General features: G+C 36.8%; 1 protein-coding gene across 1 annotated transcript in view; it reads left to right on the top strand.

The window, feature by feature from the left end:
• Cul4 (cullin 4) overlaps positions 1-18,432 on the top strand; it is a 252,454-nt gene extending 234,022 nt beyond the window's left edge. Inside the window, exons 18-19 of the mRNA XM_090386353.1 lie at positions 8,836-8,988; positions 18,035-18,432. Coding sequence (XP_090242479.1) covers positions 8,836-8,988; positions 18,035-18,130 — 249 coding nt within the window. The 3' untranslated portion in view covers positions 18,131-18,432. The remainder of the gene's footprint in view (positions 1-8,835; positions 8,989-18,034) is intronic.
• The last annotated feature ends 838 nt before the right edge of the window (positions 18,433-19,270 follow it).

Raw genomic sequence — 19,270 nt, 5'->3', positions numbered from 1 at the left:
TTGTTCTGGATAGCTTAAGTCACATTTATAATTAACAGAAAATTTTATAATATTGAATAACAGCATTGCCTTGTATAACAGGATTATCCTGTTATACAAGGCAATGAGCAGGCCACACCTGATCATTGCCTAGTATAACATCAACAATGGGATGGAAGGCTTGAAGTCAAAATTTGCAGATGATGTAAAGATTGGTAGAGTAGTTAATAATTAGTAGCAAACAGCACTTCTTCAGGGTTGTTTGAACAGGCTGCAAGAATTGTCAGAAAAGTGGCAGCTATGTTTTAATGCAGCAAGATTCAAGGTTTTACTTTCACTTGGGGAATATTTGTTTGTTTTTATATGGCAGATTGCCACCTCATCATTCCCATTTTCCAAAATCACCGGACCTGGGCATCTTCATCTTTCAAATTTCTCTTTATCATGGCTGATAGTGTTCAATGTTTTTCCTTCCTTCTGAGTTTTTCTAGGGCATCCTCACCTTCCCTGTATTCTGTCTTTGTAAAATTGATACTGCAGCCCCATTGGTCATAAGATGCAATTTACTCAACATGTATTCTAAGTGATAAGCTTCTTGTGCAATGATAACATGATCGTTTATGTTCATGATCGCAAAATTTACTCCAAAGATATCTGACATTAATTGGTACTCCCATTCCCTAACAGCTTCTTTTCCATTCTTGTAAAGCACGTTCTGAGAAAACATTAAATAATAAAGGTGGTAGGCTGCATCCTTGTCTCAGCAATTTTGTTGTATAGGTTGGGTTAGATAAAGTATTCCCAACTTTAATATATGCCACATTGTAAACGTAAAATTCCTGAATCAGTTCCACAAGCTCTGGATCAACTGACATATTTTGAAGGGCTTTCCATAATTCCTTTCTTGGAATAGAGTCATTAGCATTAGCATTAGTAGAGGCATTTGATGCAAGAAAGCAAGCTTATGCAGCATCAGCCAAAAAAAAAAAAAAAAAAAAACCACTCCCACTTCACCCCTCTGTTCGTTCAAAATACCTGTCCAGCTGAGCCTTAAACTTATTTAGGCTATCAACTTCCATGACAAGGGATGGAAGTCTGTTCCACCAACCAACCACTCGCTGGCTAAAGAAAAATTTCCGCACGTCTATCCTACATCTGTCTTTCCTCAATTTGAATTTATGCCCTCTCAGGTGATTATTCTGAGCGAGAGGAAGAATCCCATCAGCATTGAGCATGCTCAAACCATTCAATGCTTTATACACCTCTATCAGATCACCTCGCTGGTGCCTAGTCTCCAGACACTGTAATTTGCAAATCTTAAGCCTTTCTTCGTAAGAGCACCCCTTTGTCCCATTCACTAATCTTGTTGCCCTTCTCTGTACTCGTTCCAGCAGCTCTACATCCTTCTTGAAATGAGGCCTCCAGGCCTGTATACAGTACTCTAGGTGTGGCCTAACCATTGCCTTATACAAGGGAATAATCACCTCCTTATCCCTGCTAGAAAAATTCTATATATCATTGACAATACACCATGAGCTACTCTTGCAGCCCGTCTGCACTGCTCAGAGAACTTCATATCTGCCTGCACAACCACCTCCAGGTCCCTTTCGTTCTCTACGTCAGTGTAATACCACAGAGTTGATACGTTGCTCTGGGGTTGCTGTTTCCCATGTGTAGTACTTTACATTTGTCAATGTTAAACTTCATTTGCCACCTCTCAGCCCATCTGCTCAACCTTTCCAGATCCTGTTGCAGCAGCATAGTGTCAGTAGTGTCCTTGACAACCCTGCCAACCTTTGTATCATCTGCAAACTTAGACATTAAGCTTGATATACCATCATCAATATCATTTATGAATACAGAAAACAATAATGGACCCAACACTGAGCCCTGAGGGACTCCACTAATAACATTAGTCCACGACGAGCAGTGTCCATTGATTACCACTCTCTGTCTTCTCCCCTTCAGCCACCCCTTTACCCACAGCAGCAATTTGCCTCCAATGTTACACTGCTCCAATTTGTGCAGCAGTCTTCCATGTGCAACAGTATCAAAAGCCTTTCTAAGATCCAAGTAACATATAATATCAAAGTTATTCCCTGCATCCAGTTCCTTTGTAACTGCATCATAGTATTCAATCAAATTGGTCAGGCAAGACTTCCCCTTAACAAAACCATGCTGTGTCCGAGCTATAACTGAAGTCTTGTCTAAATGATCCTGCAGTGCTTCTTTAACTAGTGCCTCCATTAATTTTCCTGGAACAGAAGTTAAACTCACAGGTCTATAATTGCTTGTGTCAGCTTTTGATCCTCCTTTGTGAATTGGGGTCACATTTGCACATCTCCAGTCTATGGGTACCTCCTCTGAGTCCAAAGAAGCTTCCATAATTATGGCTAAGGGTTTGCTTACTTCCTTTGCTGCCTCCTTTAATATAACTGGATAGATCCCATCCACCCCAGGTGCCTTTCTTGTGTTTATCTTCAACAATTTCTCCTCCACTTTACTCTCAGTTATTACAAGATTCACTAGCTTACTGCTAGAGTTGAATACACCTCTGGCTTTCCCCTCGCTAAATAACTCCTCATGTGTGAATGTCGATGCAGAATATTCATTTAGTTTGTTAGCTACCTGAGCAGGATCATCAACAGTTGACCCATCGATATCAAGTGGACCAATCTGATTCATCCCCTTCCTTCTAGAGTTTACATAAGTAAAGAACTCTTTGCTGTTTTTCTTTGCATCCCTTGCCAAAGATTTCTCGTAATCTGCCTTCGCCTGCCTAACCTCCTTTGTAACTTGGTTACGGATCAACTTGTATCTATCATAGGCTTCTGTGTCATGTGTTAATTTGTATGTATCCCATGCATGTTTCTTCTCTGCCATATGCCTCATCAGTTCATCTGACACATCCATTTAGGCCTAAACCTTGAACAATATTTCTTAGTTGGTATGTAAAGTCTAGTAGCTTCCAAGATAAGTTCTTTGAATGCTTCCCATTTTGCATTTACTGTTGGTAACATCATCAGTTGGTCCCACTGTATAGAATTTAAATACTGTCTCAGTCCATCGTAGTCGCCTTTACGAAAGCAATAACCCTTCCCTTTACCCCTAATGGTAGTTACCTCTTTGAGTAAATCCCACTTCAGCACACTGTGATCACTGCCACCTAGTGGTTCATTTATCTGCAGTTTCTTAATGCATGAAGAATCACTGCTGATAATCAAATCAAGAGTATTACTCCCTCTAGTTGCCTCCCGAACATGCTGATGTAGAAAACAATCATCCAATAAATCCACAAAAGCCTTGCTAGTGTGTGAGTGACCAGCCCACAAATTCCAGTCAATATCTGGGAAATTAAAATCTCCCATTATAAGACTCTCAGATTTACTGGCCCACTCTATTTCCCTGTACAGTTTCTTATTATACTCATCAGAGTCATTAGGCCTATAGCACACTCCTACTCTCAATTTTGATCTCCCAATGCTTATGTCACACCAAACTGACTCGACACTGCACTGTCCAGCGATGTCCACTGGCTTCACTTCCTTGGATTTTATGTATTTCTTAACTAATAGTATAACCCCTCCTCCCTTCCTATCCAGTCTATCTTTTCTGTAGACGTTGTACTCCCCAAATTTCAGTTCTGCATTCCTTATATCTGTGTGACACCAAGTCTCTGATATCCCAACAATATCTGCCTTTGATATTTTGAGCAATACCTCAAATTCATCAAATTTATTTAATAAACTCCTAGCATTGGTGTACACGCAAGTATACATGCACCTATTTCTATTCTTAGCTACCCTAACACAACCCATGTGTTTACTTGTACCGCAATGACTCCCAGCAGTCTCTGAAATATCCTGAATCTTGTTTTTCAGGCTTCTGCTCATTCCAATAGAAGCAGTGCAAGAATCTCTTTCACCTCTGCCAGTGGCTACTGTTAATCTATTTGTCTTTGTATCCCCCCAAGCTAGCAGTTTTCCGACCCACCTAACACTGCCTCGATAGCATCAGCAAATATTCTTGCACCCTTTCTCTTTAAGTGTATCCCATCCCTGTAGAAGAAATCCCTCCTGTTAACAAGTACAATCCAGGCTGAAAAAAATTCTACCCCTTGAGCCTTGCACAATCTTTCCAGGGCCGAATTGATCGACAAGGCTCTCGTCATATACTCCCTCCTATCGTGTCTGGGCAGAATTGCAGACCCTTTCGAATTCAACCCAAATTCAAAGCCTTTTCTAAATTGATGAAGACAAAGAAGGTATCTTTATTCTTTACTTTTCTTTTCTCCAATAGCTATTGTAGAACAAACATTGTCCACACAAGATCAACCAGACCTAAATCCACTTTGTTCTTCACTTATCTTATCTTTTATCTCCTCTTTTAATTTTAACTGAAGCACTTTAGAGTATAGTCTAGACCAGCGGTTTCCAACTGGGGTTCGCAAAAGTGTTCCAGGGGGTTCCCAATAAAAATTCTGTAATGACATCTGCTTAGATTTACATAGGTATATCATTGTAAACTACAAAATATAACTAATAATAAACAATAAAGTAAAATAAAATTAAATAAAAAGTAAAAATTGTCAAAGAAAGAAACCACATTTCCCATAATTCCTTATAATTAGTTTACTGTCTTACAGTAAATCATGTTAAATAAATGTTTTCCATACTAAATTTTTTTTTATTCTCAAGGGTAATTGTTATGTATAGGTACTTTTATTTTTTTTTTAGAACCTATAGTACTTAGTATCGTGAATGGGTTGAAAAGTTGAAAGAAAATACTTATTTACATTAAACTTGAACTTCTGAGATTGTAATTTTCAGGAAATATGTATGAAGGAAGGTGGTTCCAGAAAACAGAAGTTGAATGAATAAATGAGGAAGAAGAAAGTTTGGTTCAGTGATTTTGAACTTGGACAGCAAAATGATGTTAACTGGTTGCGGCACGTGTTTAGACTGTTTTGAAAGAGAGAGCAGGAATTATAGCAGCCAATTCAGAAGAACAGTGCCATGCAAGTATCTATAGAAAAGGCATGCAACAGAAACAGAGTCTATGAGACAGATTGGAGAGACTGTTAGAGATGAGACATCAATTAGCCTAACTGCCTTCTTTTGAATGGAATCTAGAAGCCTGAGAGAGGTTTTGGGAACAATATTCCATGGTAGGGCGGATTTGCGATTTCTACAGAGTCAATAACTGTTTAGAAGAAAAGTAACACTGAGAGCAAAAGAGAAAACCCAGTTTATTAGATACAGAGGAAGCAAATATTGTTCTCGAACTGGAAAATGGAATGCAATGTACTATCATCGGCAAAACTAAGGATAGGATTTCCAGTCAATAAGTAGGTCATTAATATACAAGAAGAAAAGAGTGAGGGAAAAAACTGAACCTTGGGGGACACCAGCATTAGTGGAGAAGTTAGAAGACAGAGAGCCATCCACCATCACCCTCAGTGAGTGATCAAAGAGAAAACTCGATAACCAATTACAAAAAACAGTTGGCAAACCATAAGATGGAAGCTTGTTTAGAAGACCTTTATGCCAGACACGATCGAAAGCCTTTGAGATGTCAAGAGCAACTGCTTGTGTTTCACCAAACATTGAATTTGTCCATAAATGAGTAACACTGACGGAATCCATACTGGCGATCGTTGATCAGACTGAAGGTTTCTAGGTAGTTTAAGAGTTGGCGGTTAATTGATTTCTCCATTACTTTAGAAAGAGTAGAATTAATTTCAATAGGATTGGAGGGATTTGTCACCATTTTTAGGAACTGGCTGGATATGAACAAATTTCCAAGTAGAAGGAAAAACACCTTTGGAATAAGAAAGTGAAAAAAGGTGGCAAAGAACAGGAGTAAGTTCACGAGTGTAGGTTTAGAGAACAAGTAGAGAAATACCATCAGGACCTGGAGTTTTCTTGGAATCAAATTCATCAAAATCCTTCTGACATCCTTTTGATGGAAGTCACACAGGAGGCATTGAACGGAGTGTGCTGGGAATGGTTTGTGCTAAGGTGATTTATCAAGATCATCAGTACATGAGTTGGAAGAAAAATAGGATGCTAGCAGGTTAGCTTTATCTTTGGCTGATGTGGCAACAGAACCATCTGGTTTTGTCAGAGGTGGGAACAGAGATGGGCAAAAGTTGTGGCCAATAGCTTTGGTAAGAGACCAGAATGCTCAGCTATCATTTGGACTAAAAGCAAGCTTTCTACTCTTAGCCTGTTCGAAATAGTTTGGACTTATTAATAACTGCCTTTCAAAGTATAAATAATAGTAATTTTTATTATTATGCAATGTCGCTTATAAAAATGTAGTACTGGAAATATTTTATAATAAAAATTCAGAAATATACGATTTCAGAGAATATAGGCTTAGTAATTAGGATTAGAAATATTATGTTGAAAGGGGTTCACGATAAAAAAAATATTACATTAAAAGGGGTTCACCTTAAAAAATATTACATTGAAAGGGGTTCGTGAGTTAAAAAGGTTGGAAACCGCTTGTCTAGACAGTGCAATTAACACTTAAGCTTCTATAGGTCCTCGGATCCAATCTTATTTCCTTTTTTATATTGGGATGAAATATAACTTACTTTCCATTCATTTGGAGTTTTCCTTAGCTGTATACATCTGTTAATCAGCTGTGCTATTAGATCGAAAAGACTTGGTGATCCATATTTAATTAGTTCCATAACTATGTTCCCAGGTCCTGGAGATTTTTTGTTCTTCATTAGTTTTGCATAGTCAAGAACTTGATGTTTTGTAATTTCTAGCTCCCTTTTATCTACTGATAAAGGGATAATTATGATCTGATATTGAGATAGTCTTCCATTTAGAAGATTATTACATTGATTTTCCCATGTTGGCATATCTATAAAGGTCTTACTCAATCGAGAGATTCATTTGTTTTCAGTGCTCTCAAGTTTCCCCGAGCTTTGGATGACTGTGTTCCTCCTAATGAGCTGTCAATTTCTTGGCATCTTTTCTCCCATTCTTGGATTCGGCAATTTTACTTTTAGCTGCTCTATTGGGGAATAGCAACTCCAACATAAATTATACTCTTGATGGGTTTGAATTAAAAACAGTAGAGGACTAAAGGGATCTGGGAGTTATAATGTAGGCAAATATGAATTTTTGATCAATGAAACTAGCAGCAAGGAAAGCCCATGGTGACCTATCGATGAACATTAGGCAATTGTAAGACCACATTTGGAATGCTGTGTTGAAGTATGAAGACTTCATCTGAAAAAAAGACATTGAGCATTTTGAAATGGTCTGTAGATGGGTAACTAGCATGGTCAGTTTGGCAAAAGGTCTACCATACGGAAAAACTCTGATGATGTGGGCAACCAGATTGGGGTTTTATAAGGCTCTGAGAGAGGTTAGTAAAATGAATGAAATTTTGTTAGACCACTTATAGAGAATTCTGGAACTTGGGGCATAAATTTAAATTACAGGGGAAGAGGTTTAAACTAGATTGTAGGAAACTTTCTTTTAGTCAGTGAGTTGTTGATTGCTCGAACAGGTTGCCTTCACAGGTAGTTGAGGCTGACAGTTTGAATAAATTCAAGTTAACTACCTATGTGAGGAGTGAAGCAAATAATTTGTATTTTCTTATCTACGTGGGGTTTTTTTTTTTTTTTTTTTTTATGGCCAGTGCAGCAAAAGCCTGATGCTTCCTTGCACCCTGTGGCTATTACTATATTCACTTGATAACAGCAGTTCATTTGGTTTAATTAGTGTTATTCACATTTAATTAATTTAGTAAAATATATTAGTTTGAGTCCACCAATACAAAAATGTATTGATTTACAAAGAAAGAAAAGCTGTATGAATACTAGATGGTTAGTAGAGGGGTGAATTAATTTTGGTTTATTCATTTCCTGTCTGAAACTCATCACCTAGAAAATGTCTCATGTACTCCATATTGACAAATACGGAGGATGCGGAAAGGTCAGGGAATGACCACTGCATATCCCTGGAGCAATATAGCCTTAGTTGCTAATGTTCCTGAAATCCAAATAACAACAACTCCATATTGTAAATGTGACTATGGAATGAACAAAGAAATGCAAATAGTATTTGTTCTGTTTTCCACATTTACGAATGATCATACTCAAATATACATTTTTTCCCCCTATAATTTTATAATTTTAGGAGAAAAATTATAAAATATTTTTATAATATCTTATAATTTTATTTTGATTGTCAGGTAGCTAAATCACACCTTGCCAAGTATAACAGCCTTAATTTGCAGCATTAGTTTTGTTTTTTATTTAGTGTACCTTTTTCTTTTCTTTTGTTAGACCTGATGAAAGACTAAATCAGTAATAAGTCAGTGACAGACTAATTAAGAAATTACCCTACCAGTTAATTTGCATGTATTTCTAACCTTAGTGTGTGTGTGTGTGTGTGTGTGTGTGTGTGTGTGTGAGAAACTTAAATTTGTATTTTTTTAAGATCTTGCAAACCATAATAAAAATCTTGTATGAAGAAAATGGCACTGGGTAAATCAGTGAGTTGCTGCAAATATGGTTTAAGTCAGCTGTAAATGATGATTGTGCATTAGAAAAAGAGATCAAACTGTTGCATAATAATGAACTAAATCACTGCATAAAGATGCATTTTTTTTTTTTTTTTTTTTGTGAATGCTTTAATAATTCAATTTGTATTTTGACTGATTTTTAACATTTTTAAAAAATTATTTTTTGTATATTCCAGTGCTGTTAATTTTGTTATAGCCACCCAGGTAATATTTTTGAAATAAACAATTAGATTTGACTTATGAAATGTGTTGTTTTATATTTATTATCAAAATTAAATATTTATTTAATTCACTATATTTCAGCAAGAAGAACAAACAACAACTCAGGAAAGGGTATTTCAGGATAGACAGTATCAAATTGATGCTGCAATAGTTCGTATTATGAAGATGAGAAAAACTTTAACACACAACTTGCTTATTACTGAGCTGTATGATCAGCTAAAATTTCCCGTAAAGGTGAGCAGATCCATTTTGTTTTGATTTGGTTTTTTAAATAATCATAAAAGAGCTTTCAAGCACACTTATTGATTGTTGAAATATTCACTGTTGTCTGAAGCTTAATCATTTTCATCAGTAATTGGATATTGCTTGTGAAAAAGGTCTTTACTCTTTGTGCGAAACATACAGTAGCTGCAGGTTTAAACTGTTCTTTGCCACTAGTTGTATATTTACAAGTGTATCTGAATGATAAAGATGGTATTACATGCAGAAATGTACCTAATTTAAAGAATCTTGTATTGCAATTAATCCTCAATTCAACTTTTCTGTAATACTGCATTTAAGGAGTTCAAAAAAACTTGGTTTTCTCTTTCGCTCTTGGCGTTACTTTTCTTCCAAACAGCTGTTCACTCTGTACAAATCGCAAATCCACCCTACCGTGGAATATTGTTCCTACATCTGGGGCGATGCCCCCAAAACCTCTCTCAGGCTTCTAGATTCCATTCAGAAGAAGGTAGTTAGGTTAATTAATGACTCATTTCTAACAGTCTCTCCACTCGCTGTCTCTTAGATGTACTGTTTCTGCTGCATGCCTTTTCTACAGATACTTCCATGGGCACTGTTCTTCTGAATTGGCTTCTATAATTCTCGCTCTCTCTTTCAAAACAGTTCGAACACATGCCGCCACCAGGCAACATCCATTTACGGTCCAACTTCAAACTCACAGAACCAACTTTTCATCTTCCTCGTTTATTCATTCAACTGCTGTTTTCTGGAACAATCTTACTTCATATGTCTTTACTGAAAATTATAGTCTACAGAAGTTCAAGTCTAATGTCAACAAATATCTTCTCAACCTCAAACCCAAGTACAGTACTAAGTACTGTAGGTTCTAATACTTCCCATGTTTGGGAGTTTTCATTAAAAAAAAATTAACTAACACTGAAAGAAAAGTCACCTTTCACAGTAACCTGTTTCTAACCTTTCTTTTTCTTCATGGTCCTTAGGTGGAACTGCTTACTCCTCCATGTGGCAGAGCTGGAAACCTGGTTGGAAAAGCTAATCTTTCAGAGCAGAAAAGAGCAAATCATGAATACCAGTAGTCCCCCTTGGCTGCCAGATATAATTCATATGACAATAATATTAGATGACCATAGCATTAATGGGATGGTCAAATGGTAGAAAACTAATATCAAAGCATACCCAGCTCCAACATTCCTAATTGTAGATTCCACCAACAAACTTCCTGTATGCTATTCAGGATTCAAAAAGAACTTTAAAACAGCTGGATCCCCAAAGGCTCTAGCAATATCCTCATTGAAAAAATACACTCAGACCAGCTACTCAATATCAAATGTTTTGGTAAGCTACCAGTTAGGATAATCTTGCATGCATCACTGAACATCAAAAAGAGTAGGCTTTCAGACTGGGACCTTGATGTTTCAGAAGAAGTAGAAGAAATTCTAACTGAACTTCAAGATTAATTTGTGATTGAGGATAAAAGAATTCAACTAAGCATGATGTAACATTATTCTCACATGCAATCTAATCCTCACCTCAGTGTCCTATATCCATTTGCAGTGTCATACCATACAACCAACCCAACCTCCCTGAGATGTTATAGATACCAAAAATTTGGACATCCTCAGCTTGTAGAAGAGTTCTCATTTGTACAAGATTCAGATCTGCAGAACACAACTGCCAAGACAGTAGTCTCCCAGAACAAATGCCCAAAAAAATCCCAGCCTATTCAAAGATGGTTACAAAGGAACTGGATGAAAAAATAATTTTGATATCGTATACTTGGATTTCAGGAAAGCTTTTTAAGCAGTATGGTATTAAGGGTAAGTTGCTACAATTGGATAAAAGGGTGGTTGAGTGGGAGAAGACAGAGGGTGGTAATCAGTGGATGCTGCTCTTCGTGGGCTAATGTTATTAGTGGAGTCTCCAGGGTTTGGTATTGGGCCCACTGTTGTTTTGTATATTTGTCAATGATATTGATGAAAGTATATCAGGCTTAATGTCGAATTTTGCAGATGATACAAAGGTTGGCAGGGTTGTTAATGACAGTAATTGCAGTGTGCTACTGCAACAGGATCTAGAAAATTTGAGCAGATGGGCTGAGAAGTGGCAACTGAAGTTTAACATTGAGAAATGCAAAGTACTGCATATGAGTAGAAGTAACTCCAGAGAAATGTATCAACTGTGTGGTACTACACTTAGGGTGGTTGAAAATGAAAAAGATTTGGAAGTAATTGTGCAGTCAGATATGAAATTTTCTGAGCAATGCAGACAGGCTGCCAGAGCAGGTCTTGGGGTATTGTCAATGATATACAGGAATTTTGCTAGTAGGGAAAACGTGATTATCCCTTTGTATAAGGCAATGGTCAGGCCACACCGTGAGTACTACGTAGAGGTTTCGAGGCCTCATTTTAGGAAGGATGTAGAGTTGCTTGAGCATGTACAGAGAAGGGCGACAAGATTGGTGAGGGGAACAAAGGGGTCCTCTTACCAGGAAAGGCTTAAGTTCTGCAAATTGCAGAGGCTGGAGACTAGGCACCTGCGAGGTGATCTGATTGAGGTATATAAAGCCTTGAATGGGTTGAGCACACTGAATTCTGATGGGATTCTTTCGCTTGCTCAGATTACAAACCTGAGGGGGGGGACATAAATTCAAATTAAGGAAAGACAGTTGTAGATTAGATGTGCTGAAATTTGCCTTTAGCCAGTGAGTTGTTAATTGCTGCAACAAACTTCCATCTGTTGTTGTGGAAGTTGATAGCTTAAATAAATTCAAGGAGGAACTGGCCAAATTTTAGAGGGAATGGATGTGTGAAATTGGTTTTTTTTTTTTTGGCTGATGCTACATAACCTCATATGCTTACTTTCTTGCATCACATGCCTCCATTACTACTACTATGTGTGATCAGTAGAAAAGTGAAAAATCCATCCAGAAATATAAAGTGCACTTTGATGTACCTTTCCAAAAGGCTAAATGAAGCATCATTCCAAATAGCACTGGAAAACAAACAAACAAACATTTGCTCATATTACTCATAAATATCAATCCACAGAAATGCAAACCAACATAATTATACATTCCTAGTGAATCTTTCTCCAGTTTTGTTTGATAAATACTCTCTACCCAGTCACACAGGATCAAGCAATCAACACACCCATTAAAATCCTGCCTGCAAACTTTCTCCCCCCCCCCAATCACAAAGGTAGGAAAAAGAAAAGTATTGCTCATTCAGTTAAACTCTCACGATGAAACAGATGTTAATAAGAACAAATCACAAGAGGAGGAGGAGGAGGAGGTACCAGATATTCATTGAAGAGGACATGAGTACAGAAAATTTTACACAAAATGGATAAAAACAAACACAAACATTCATTCCTTCAGGAGCAATCTTCGATGCATCAAGAAACAAATAATAGACATGTTCATTTAGTGGAACTGCCATAGTTTATATGGGAATGTGATGGCTTATACAAACCCATAACACAATATGTGTTGTTTGTCTATAAGAAATACTGATATTCACAGATATACCATTTTCAGAAAAGACAGGACACAGCATACCACGCCACACCACAATGCATGGAGGAGAAAATTCTTACCAACCTCCATATTTCCACAAATCAGTTAGCACTTAATATACATCTTTAAGCATTCCTCTTTAGGTATATACATCTCTCTACATACCACCAAATTGTGATGAACTTAAGTATAATGAACTTAAGAGGCAGAGGGTTGTGATTAATGAATATTTTTTATGTTGTGATTAATAGTTATCTTTTAGAATATCCATTAATCGCAAAATAATTGGGCTAAAGTACTGGGACCACACTCATTTTTTATTTTCATAAATGGCAACAACAAAGGGGTAGATTGCATGAAGTCAAAATTGCAAATGATATCAAGATAGAGTAATTAATGTTCAGTGCCAGTCACAGCACACAGGAGAAAGCAATTTGAAAAACTCACAGATGACAATGATTTTTCTCTTCTTGATGAGGGATCACCTGCATACTTTCTCCTTTCACTGGGCACCAATACTACGATTGATCTATCCATATGTTCCCCAAGTTTATTCCCTTTGGTAAAGCAGGATGTGTTTATTGATCCTCTCCACAGTGACTACTTTTCAATCAAAATCAAACTACTAGGCAGAATTCCTAATCTCTTTATTATAAATCAGAAATAAAAAAACTTTAAAAAATTAGGAATTAGAGTATGGTATTTTGTGGAGCAGAGACGTGGACATTGAGAATGAGATATTAGAAGACTGGAAAGTTTTGAGGTAGGGTATGAAAGAAGGTGGAAAAGATAAGATGGGTTGATAAAATGGAAAATGAGGAGGTATTGAGAAGGGTGAGAGAGAAGAGATGTTTCACTAAAATAATCAAAAGGCAGAATCAAAATTGGTTTGATGAAGGGTGTGAGAGAAAGAAATGTTTAGGGGAAAGAGGCCCAGAGGGTGCTTGAGGAAAACTATGCTTGATGAATTGAGAGCAGATGGTGTATATTTAGTACAGGCACATGATGCAAGAAAGCAAGCTTATGCGACATCAGCCAAAAAAAAAAAAAAAAACCTCCGATTTCACCCCTCCATCAGCCTTAAATTTATTTAGGCTATCAACTTCCACAACAAAAGATGGAAGTCTGTTCCACCAATCAACTACCTACTGGCTAAAAGCAAACTTCCACATATCCTACAACTGTCTTTCCTCAGTTTTAATTTATGCTCTCTCAGGTGATTATTCTGAGCAAGAGGAAGAATCCCATCAGCATTGATCATGCTAAAATCTTTCAAGACTTTATACACCTCAGTCAGATCACCTCGCAGGTGCCTAGTCTCCAAACACTAATCTGCAAAACTTAAGCCTTTCTTTGTAAGAGCAACCCTTTGTTCCATTCACTAACCTTGTTGCCCTTCTCTGTACTCATTCCAACAGCTCTGCATCCTTAAAATGTGGCCTCCAGACCTGTATACAGTACTCAAGGTGTGGCCTGACCATCCCCTTATACAAGGGGATAATCACCTCCTTATCCCTGCTAGAAAAATTCCTGTATATTATTGACAAGACACCATGAGCTACTCTTGCAGACTGCCTACACAGTGCAGAAAACTTCATATCTGCCTGCACAATTACCCCCAGGTCATTTTCATTCTCTGTCACTATCAGTGTAGTACCACAGAGTTGATACGTTACTCTGGGGTTACTGCTTCTCATATGTAGTACTTTACATCTGTCAATATTAAACTTCATTTGCCACCTCTCATTCCATCTGCTCAATTTTTCTAGATCCTGTTGCAGCAGCATATTGTCATTAGTGTCATTAACAACTCTGCCAACCTTCGTATTGTCTGCAAACTTTGACATTAAGCCTAATATACCATCATCAATATCATTTATAAATACAGAAAACAATGGACCCAACACTGAACCCTGAGGGACTCCACTAATAAAAACATTAGTCCATGAAGAGCAGTGTCCATTGATTACCACTCTCTGTCTTCTCCCTCTCGACCATCCCTTTATCCATAGCAGCAGTTTGCCTCCAATGCTGCGCTGCTCCAATTTGTGCAGCAGTCTTCCACAGTATCAAAAGCCTTTCTAAGATCTAAATATATGATATCAAAGTTATTCCCTGCATCCAGTTCCTTTGTGACCACATCATGGTATCCAATCAAATTGATCAGACAAGACTTCCCCTTAATAAACCCATGCTGTGTCCGAGCTATAACTGAAGTCTTGTCTAGATAATCCTGCAGTACTTCTTTAACCAGTGTCTCCATTAATTTCCCTGGAACAGAAGTTAAACTAACAGGTCTATAATTACTTGTGTTGTCCTTTGATCCTTCTTGTGAATTGGGGTCACATTTGCACATCTCCAGTCCATGGGTACCTCCTCTGAGTCCAAGGAAGCTCTCATAATTATGGCTAAGGGTTTGCTTGCTTACTTTGCTGCCTCCTTTAATATAACTGGATAGATCCCATCTACCCCGGGTGCCTTTTTTATGTTTATCTTCAACAATTTCTCCTCCGCTTTCCTCTCAGTTATTACAAAATCATCTAGCTCACTGCCAGAGTTTAATTCACCTCTGGCATTCCCCTCCCTGAATAACTCGTGTGAATGTAGATGCAAAATGCTCATTTAGTTTGTTAGCCACCTGAGCGCGATCATCAACAGTTGAACCATCAATATCCAGTGGACCAATCTGATTCATCCCTTTCCTTCTAGAGTTTACATAGGTAAAGAACTCTTCGCTGTTTTTCTTTGCATTCTTTGCCAAATATCTCATAATCTGCCTTTGCTTGCCTAATCTCCTTTGTGACTTGGTTACAGACCAGCTTATATCTATCATAGGCTTCCAGGTACCCATTAATTTATATGCATCTCATGCATTTTTCTTCTCTGCCACATGTCTCATTAGTTAATCTGACATCCATTTAGGCCTAAACCTTGAACAATATTTCTTAGTTGGTATGTAAAGCCTAGTAGCTTCCAAGATTACTTCTTTGAATGCTTCCCATTTTGAATTTGCTGTTGGTAACATCATCAGTTGTTCCCACCATATAGAATTTAAATACTGTCTCAGACCTCCGTCGTTGCCTTTACGAAAGCAATAACCCTTCCCTTTACCCTTGATGGTAGTTACCTCTTTGAGTAAATCCCACTTCAACACACTGTGATCACTGCAACCTAGTGGTTCATTTATCTGCAGATTCTTAATGCATGAAGAATCACTACTGATAATCAGGTCAAGAGTGTTAATCTCTCTACTTGCCTCCCAAACATTCTGCTGTAGGAAACAATTATCCAATAAATCAACAAAAGCCTTGCTAGTGTGTGAGTGACCAACCCACAAATTCCAGTCGATATCTGGGAAATTAAAATCCCCTATTATAAGACTCTGATTCACTGGTCCCCTCTATTTCCCTGAACACTTTTTTTTTTTTTTTTTTAAATACTCATCAGAGTCATTAGGCCTATAACACACTCCTACTCTCAATTTTGATTTTCCAGTGCTTATGTCACACCAAACTGACTCGACACTGCACTGTTCAACAATTTCGACTGGTTATACCTCCTTGGATTTTGTGTTTCTTTACTGATAGCCTAACTTCTACCCCCTTCCTATCCTTTCTATCCTTCCTGTACACATTATACTTCCCAAATTCCAGTTCTGCATTCCTTATATCTGTGTGACACCATGTCTCCGATATCCCAACAATATTAGCCTTTGATGTTTTGACCAACAGGTCAAATTCATCAAATTTGTTTACAAAACTCCTAGCATTGGTGTATACGCAAGTATACATGCACCTGTTCCTATTCTTAACTACCCTAACACAACCCATGTGTTTACTTGTACCACAATGACTCCCAGCAGCGGAGCAATATGGCCTTAGTTGCTAATGCTTCTAAAAACCAAACGACTCCCAGCTGTGTCTGAAATCCCTGCATCTTGAGGGCTGAGGACAGGGGAATATGGTGAAGTGGGCATTGAGTTGTGCATTTAGACCTGCTCTTGGCAGAACACACTAATAATGATATAATAATGTTGGAGTGCATTTTCCTGGCATAGTCTCTGTCCATTCAGATCTTTAAAAAGTGGTGTAACACAATATATTGTCTTGACCTGGAAGATACTCCCTGTAGGAAACAATCATCCAATAAATCAACAAAAGCCTTGCTAGTGTGTGAGTGACCAACCCACAAATGCTAAAGGTTGGGGGGGGGGGGGATTGCCTTCCAGGTTATCAATGCTCTAGTCCAGTGGTGACCAACCTTTTCCCATACAGGGGCCATATTCAAAGTAGATTTGTTTTGCAGGCCACACTGAATCATTCAAAAAAAATTAGTGCGTTACATTTTCCATATCTTGTTACATGTAAAATGAAAGTTTCTATTTTCATGTTACCATTTTTTTATTTTCAAGCTATTTGTAGAAATTGTAAATTCCCAACACTTTTATATGCAACAAAGCTATGTCAGTGATTTATTTTTTAGATTTTGTTAAAATTATAAAAATATGACTGACTTTTTTTCTTTTTTTTTTTAAACTTTACTTTTATTTTTTGTTTTAAATTCCTTACTTTCCCTCTTAAATGCTCACTTTAGTACAATACACAATAACATTTACTGAACAAAACTTAACATTTAATGAGATGATTGACACTGGATATTCTTAGATAATTGTTCAAAATTTAATTCTCAATATGGAATGAAGATGGTCATCTGTTATTCTGTTTCTTTTTAAAATATTTATTTGATTTCATGCGTTTGGACACCACTGCTCTAGTCCAAAGAATGCATAGCATCAAGTAATTTACAGGGGGGGCGTCAACTCTCCTACCCCCAATGCCATTTCACTTCCTTTATCTCAGCTGAACTTTGTGATCTAAGTCACCTAATTTTTTATGTATAGGTCAGTCATGTTAACCGTTAAAAGAATAAAAGCATTGGGAAAAATATCTATTTGGTTGGATTAATAAATGTGAAATGGTAGCCATCTATGGAGAATGGATCACTTAATTATTTTAATAATCAAGAATTAGCTCTATGGACAACAAAAAATGCCACCAACAAAACTAATAACTTAACCTCTAGTCAGCAATCCATATAGTAAGTTCATTTCAGCATCAGCCTCTTTTAAGCTATAAATCTAAGGGTGTAAAGTACTTATAGTTTGAGCTAACATACAGTTGTGATTATAAAAGTTTTATTGTAACAGAAATCTAATTGGAAGGGGGAAAAAAATGAACAAAGAGTAAACTACAGCCATTCACCTAGAACCTTACTCTGTTCTAGTGACCTTTGAGCAGTTTATTTAATCTAATTAAATTAATATAAATCTGGTTATAAAATTCTATTGGTGAAGATACTAATTTTAATTTAATTTGATGTAATGAAAATAATGTTAACATAGAATTATTATAATTTTTTGGTATCTTATGAGGAATTGTATATATGTTACTAAAACAAAACTTAAGAGTTACTTATTTAATTAATTTTTGAAAGTAATGTCTTCCTTTTTCTATTTATTTTCAGCCTACAGATTTGAAAAAGCGGATTGAAAGCTTAATTGACAGGGACTACTTAGAACGTGACAAAGACAATCCTAATCAATACCATTATGTTGCGTAACAGTTTTAAATTTGTATGCTCTAGATTTAGCAACATGCTGTATATTAAGTGCTTCTGCTGCATCACCATTTTGGTGGCAGGCCATACGTAGGTCTTGGGTACAGGAAGAGCAACTACCAACAGGTATGAAGCCAATGTGTAAATAGTAAGTGACTGGAAACAGCAGTGTACCCATGTCAGCCATCACCACATGTACCACAAGTTGCGGTCTTTTGAGGTGTTGCGTCTGCTGTCTCCCAGCAGTATGTTTGTATATGTGTCAGTGGAGGTGGATATTTCCCTCCACCAGGCAGCTAGTGGCAGTGTAGTGACTTTTTTTTTTTTTTTTTTTTTTTTTAACCCAGTGTGTAATACATTGGGAACTTGTTTACTGGTTCTTTACTTTCTTTGCAACATCAGCCTGTCACAAGCTGTAAATCTAAAGATGTAAAGTACTTAAATAAAATTTGAACTAACATACAGCTGTGATTAATAAAGGTTTTATTGTAACTGAATTCTGATTGAAGAAAATGGGCAAAGAGTAAACTGCAGTAAAACCTCATTAGTCTGCCATAGTTTTCTTAAGATTTGTCATACTTAAAACTGGTGAGTATTGAAGCTCTAAGAATTTTATCTTCATAATTGGACAATCTTATGTCTAATAGTTGCATAATGAACTGCACTTTCCTTACGAAAAGCAGAAATACTAAATTTGTTGATATCAAAGGACTCTCCGTACAAATTGTTTTATTTTCCAATTAAATATAAAATATTACTATTGTTAGAGAAAGGTTTAGAAAATGGTACTCTCATTACATTCAAAATTTATAAAATATTCTGTATCACATTTGTGAATTGTTCTGTAGAATTTTTGTTAATTTTATTTAAAAACATTAAAATGTTTTGCTCTTGCTCAAAATATCATGCGCCATTATCTTATGGAGTTAAATGAGCCCATTCTTGTCATCTTGATTATGTAATATGCTGGAATTCTTCATTGAAACTTCTTGTTATATATCCCCTCCTCTATTTTGTTATTTCTGTTTACATTAGAGACATATGTTAAAACTCACTTTAGTTTTATTTGTTTCACATTTATTAATAGGAAGCACTAATGAGTGAAATGTAATGTCTCATCCCTGCAGATAAATTATTGGTTCT

Source organism: Mastigoproctus giganteus, chromosome 1 (assembly GCF_048544385.1).
Source record: "Mastigoproctus giganteus isolate SK-2022 chromosome 1, ASM4854438v1, whole genome shotgun sequence".
NCBI classification, from domain to species: domain Eukaryota; kingdom Metazoa; phylum Arthropoda; class Arachnida; order Uropygi; family Thelyphonidae; genus Mastigoproctus; species Mastigoproctus giganteus.
Note: the sequence above shows the minus strand (reverse complement) of the source record. Positions and strands in the feature narration are given on the sequence as shown.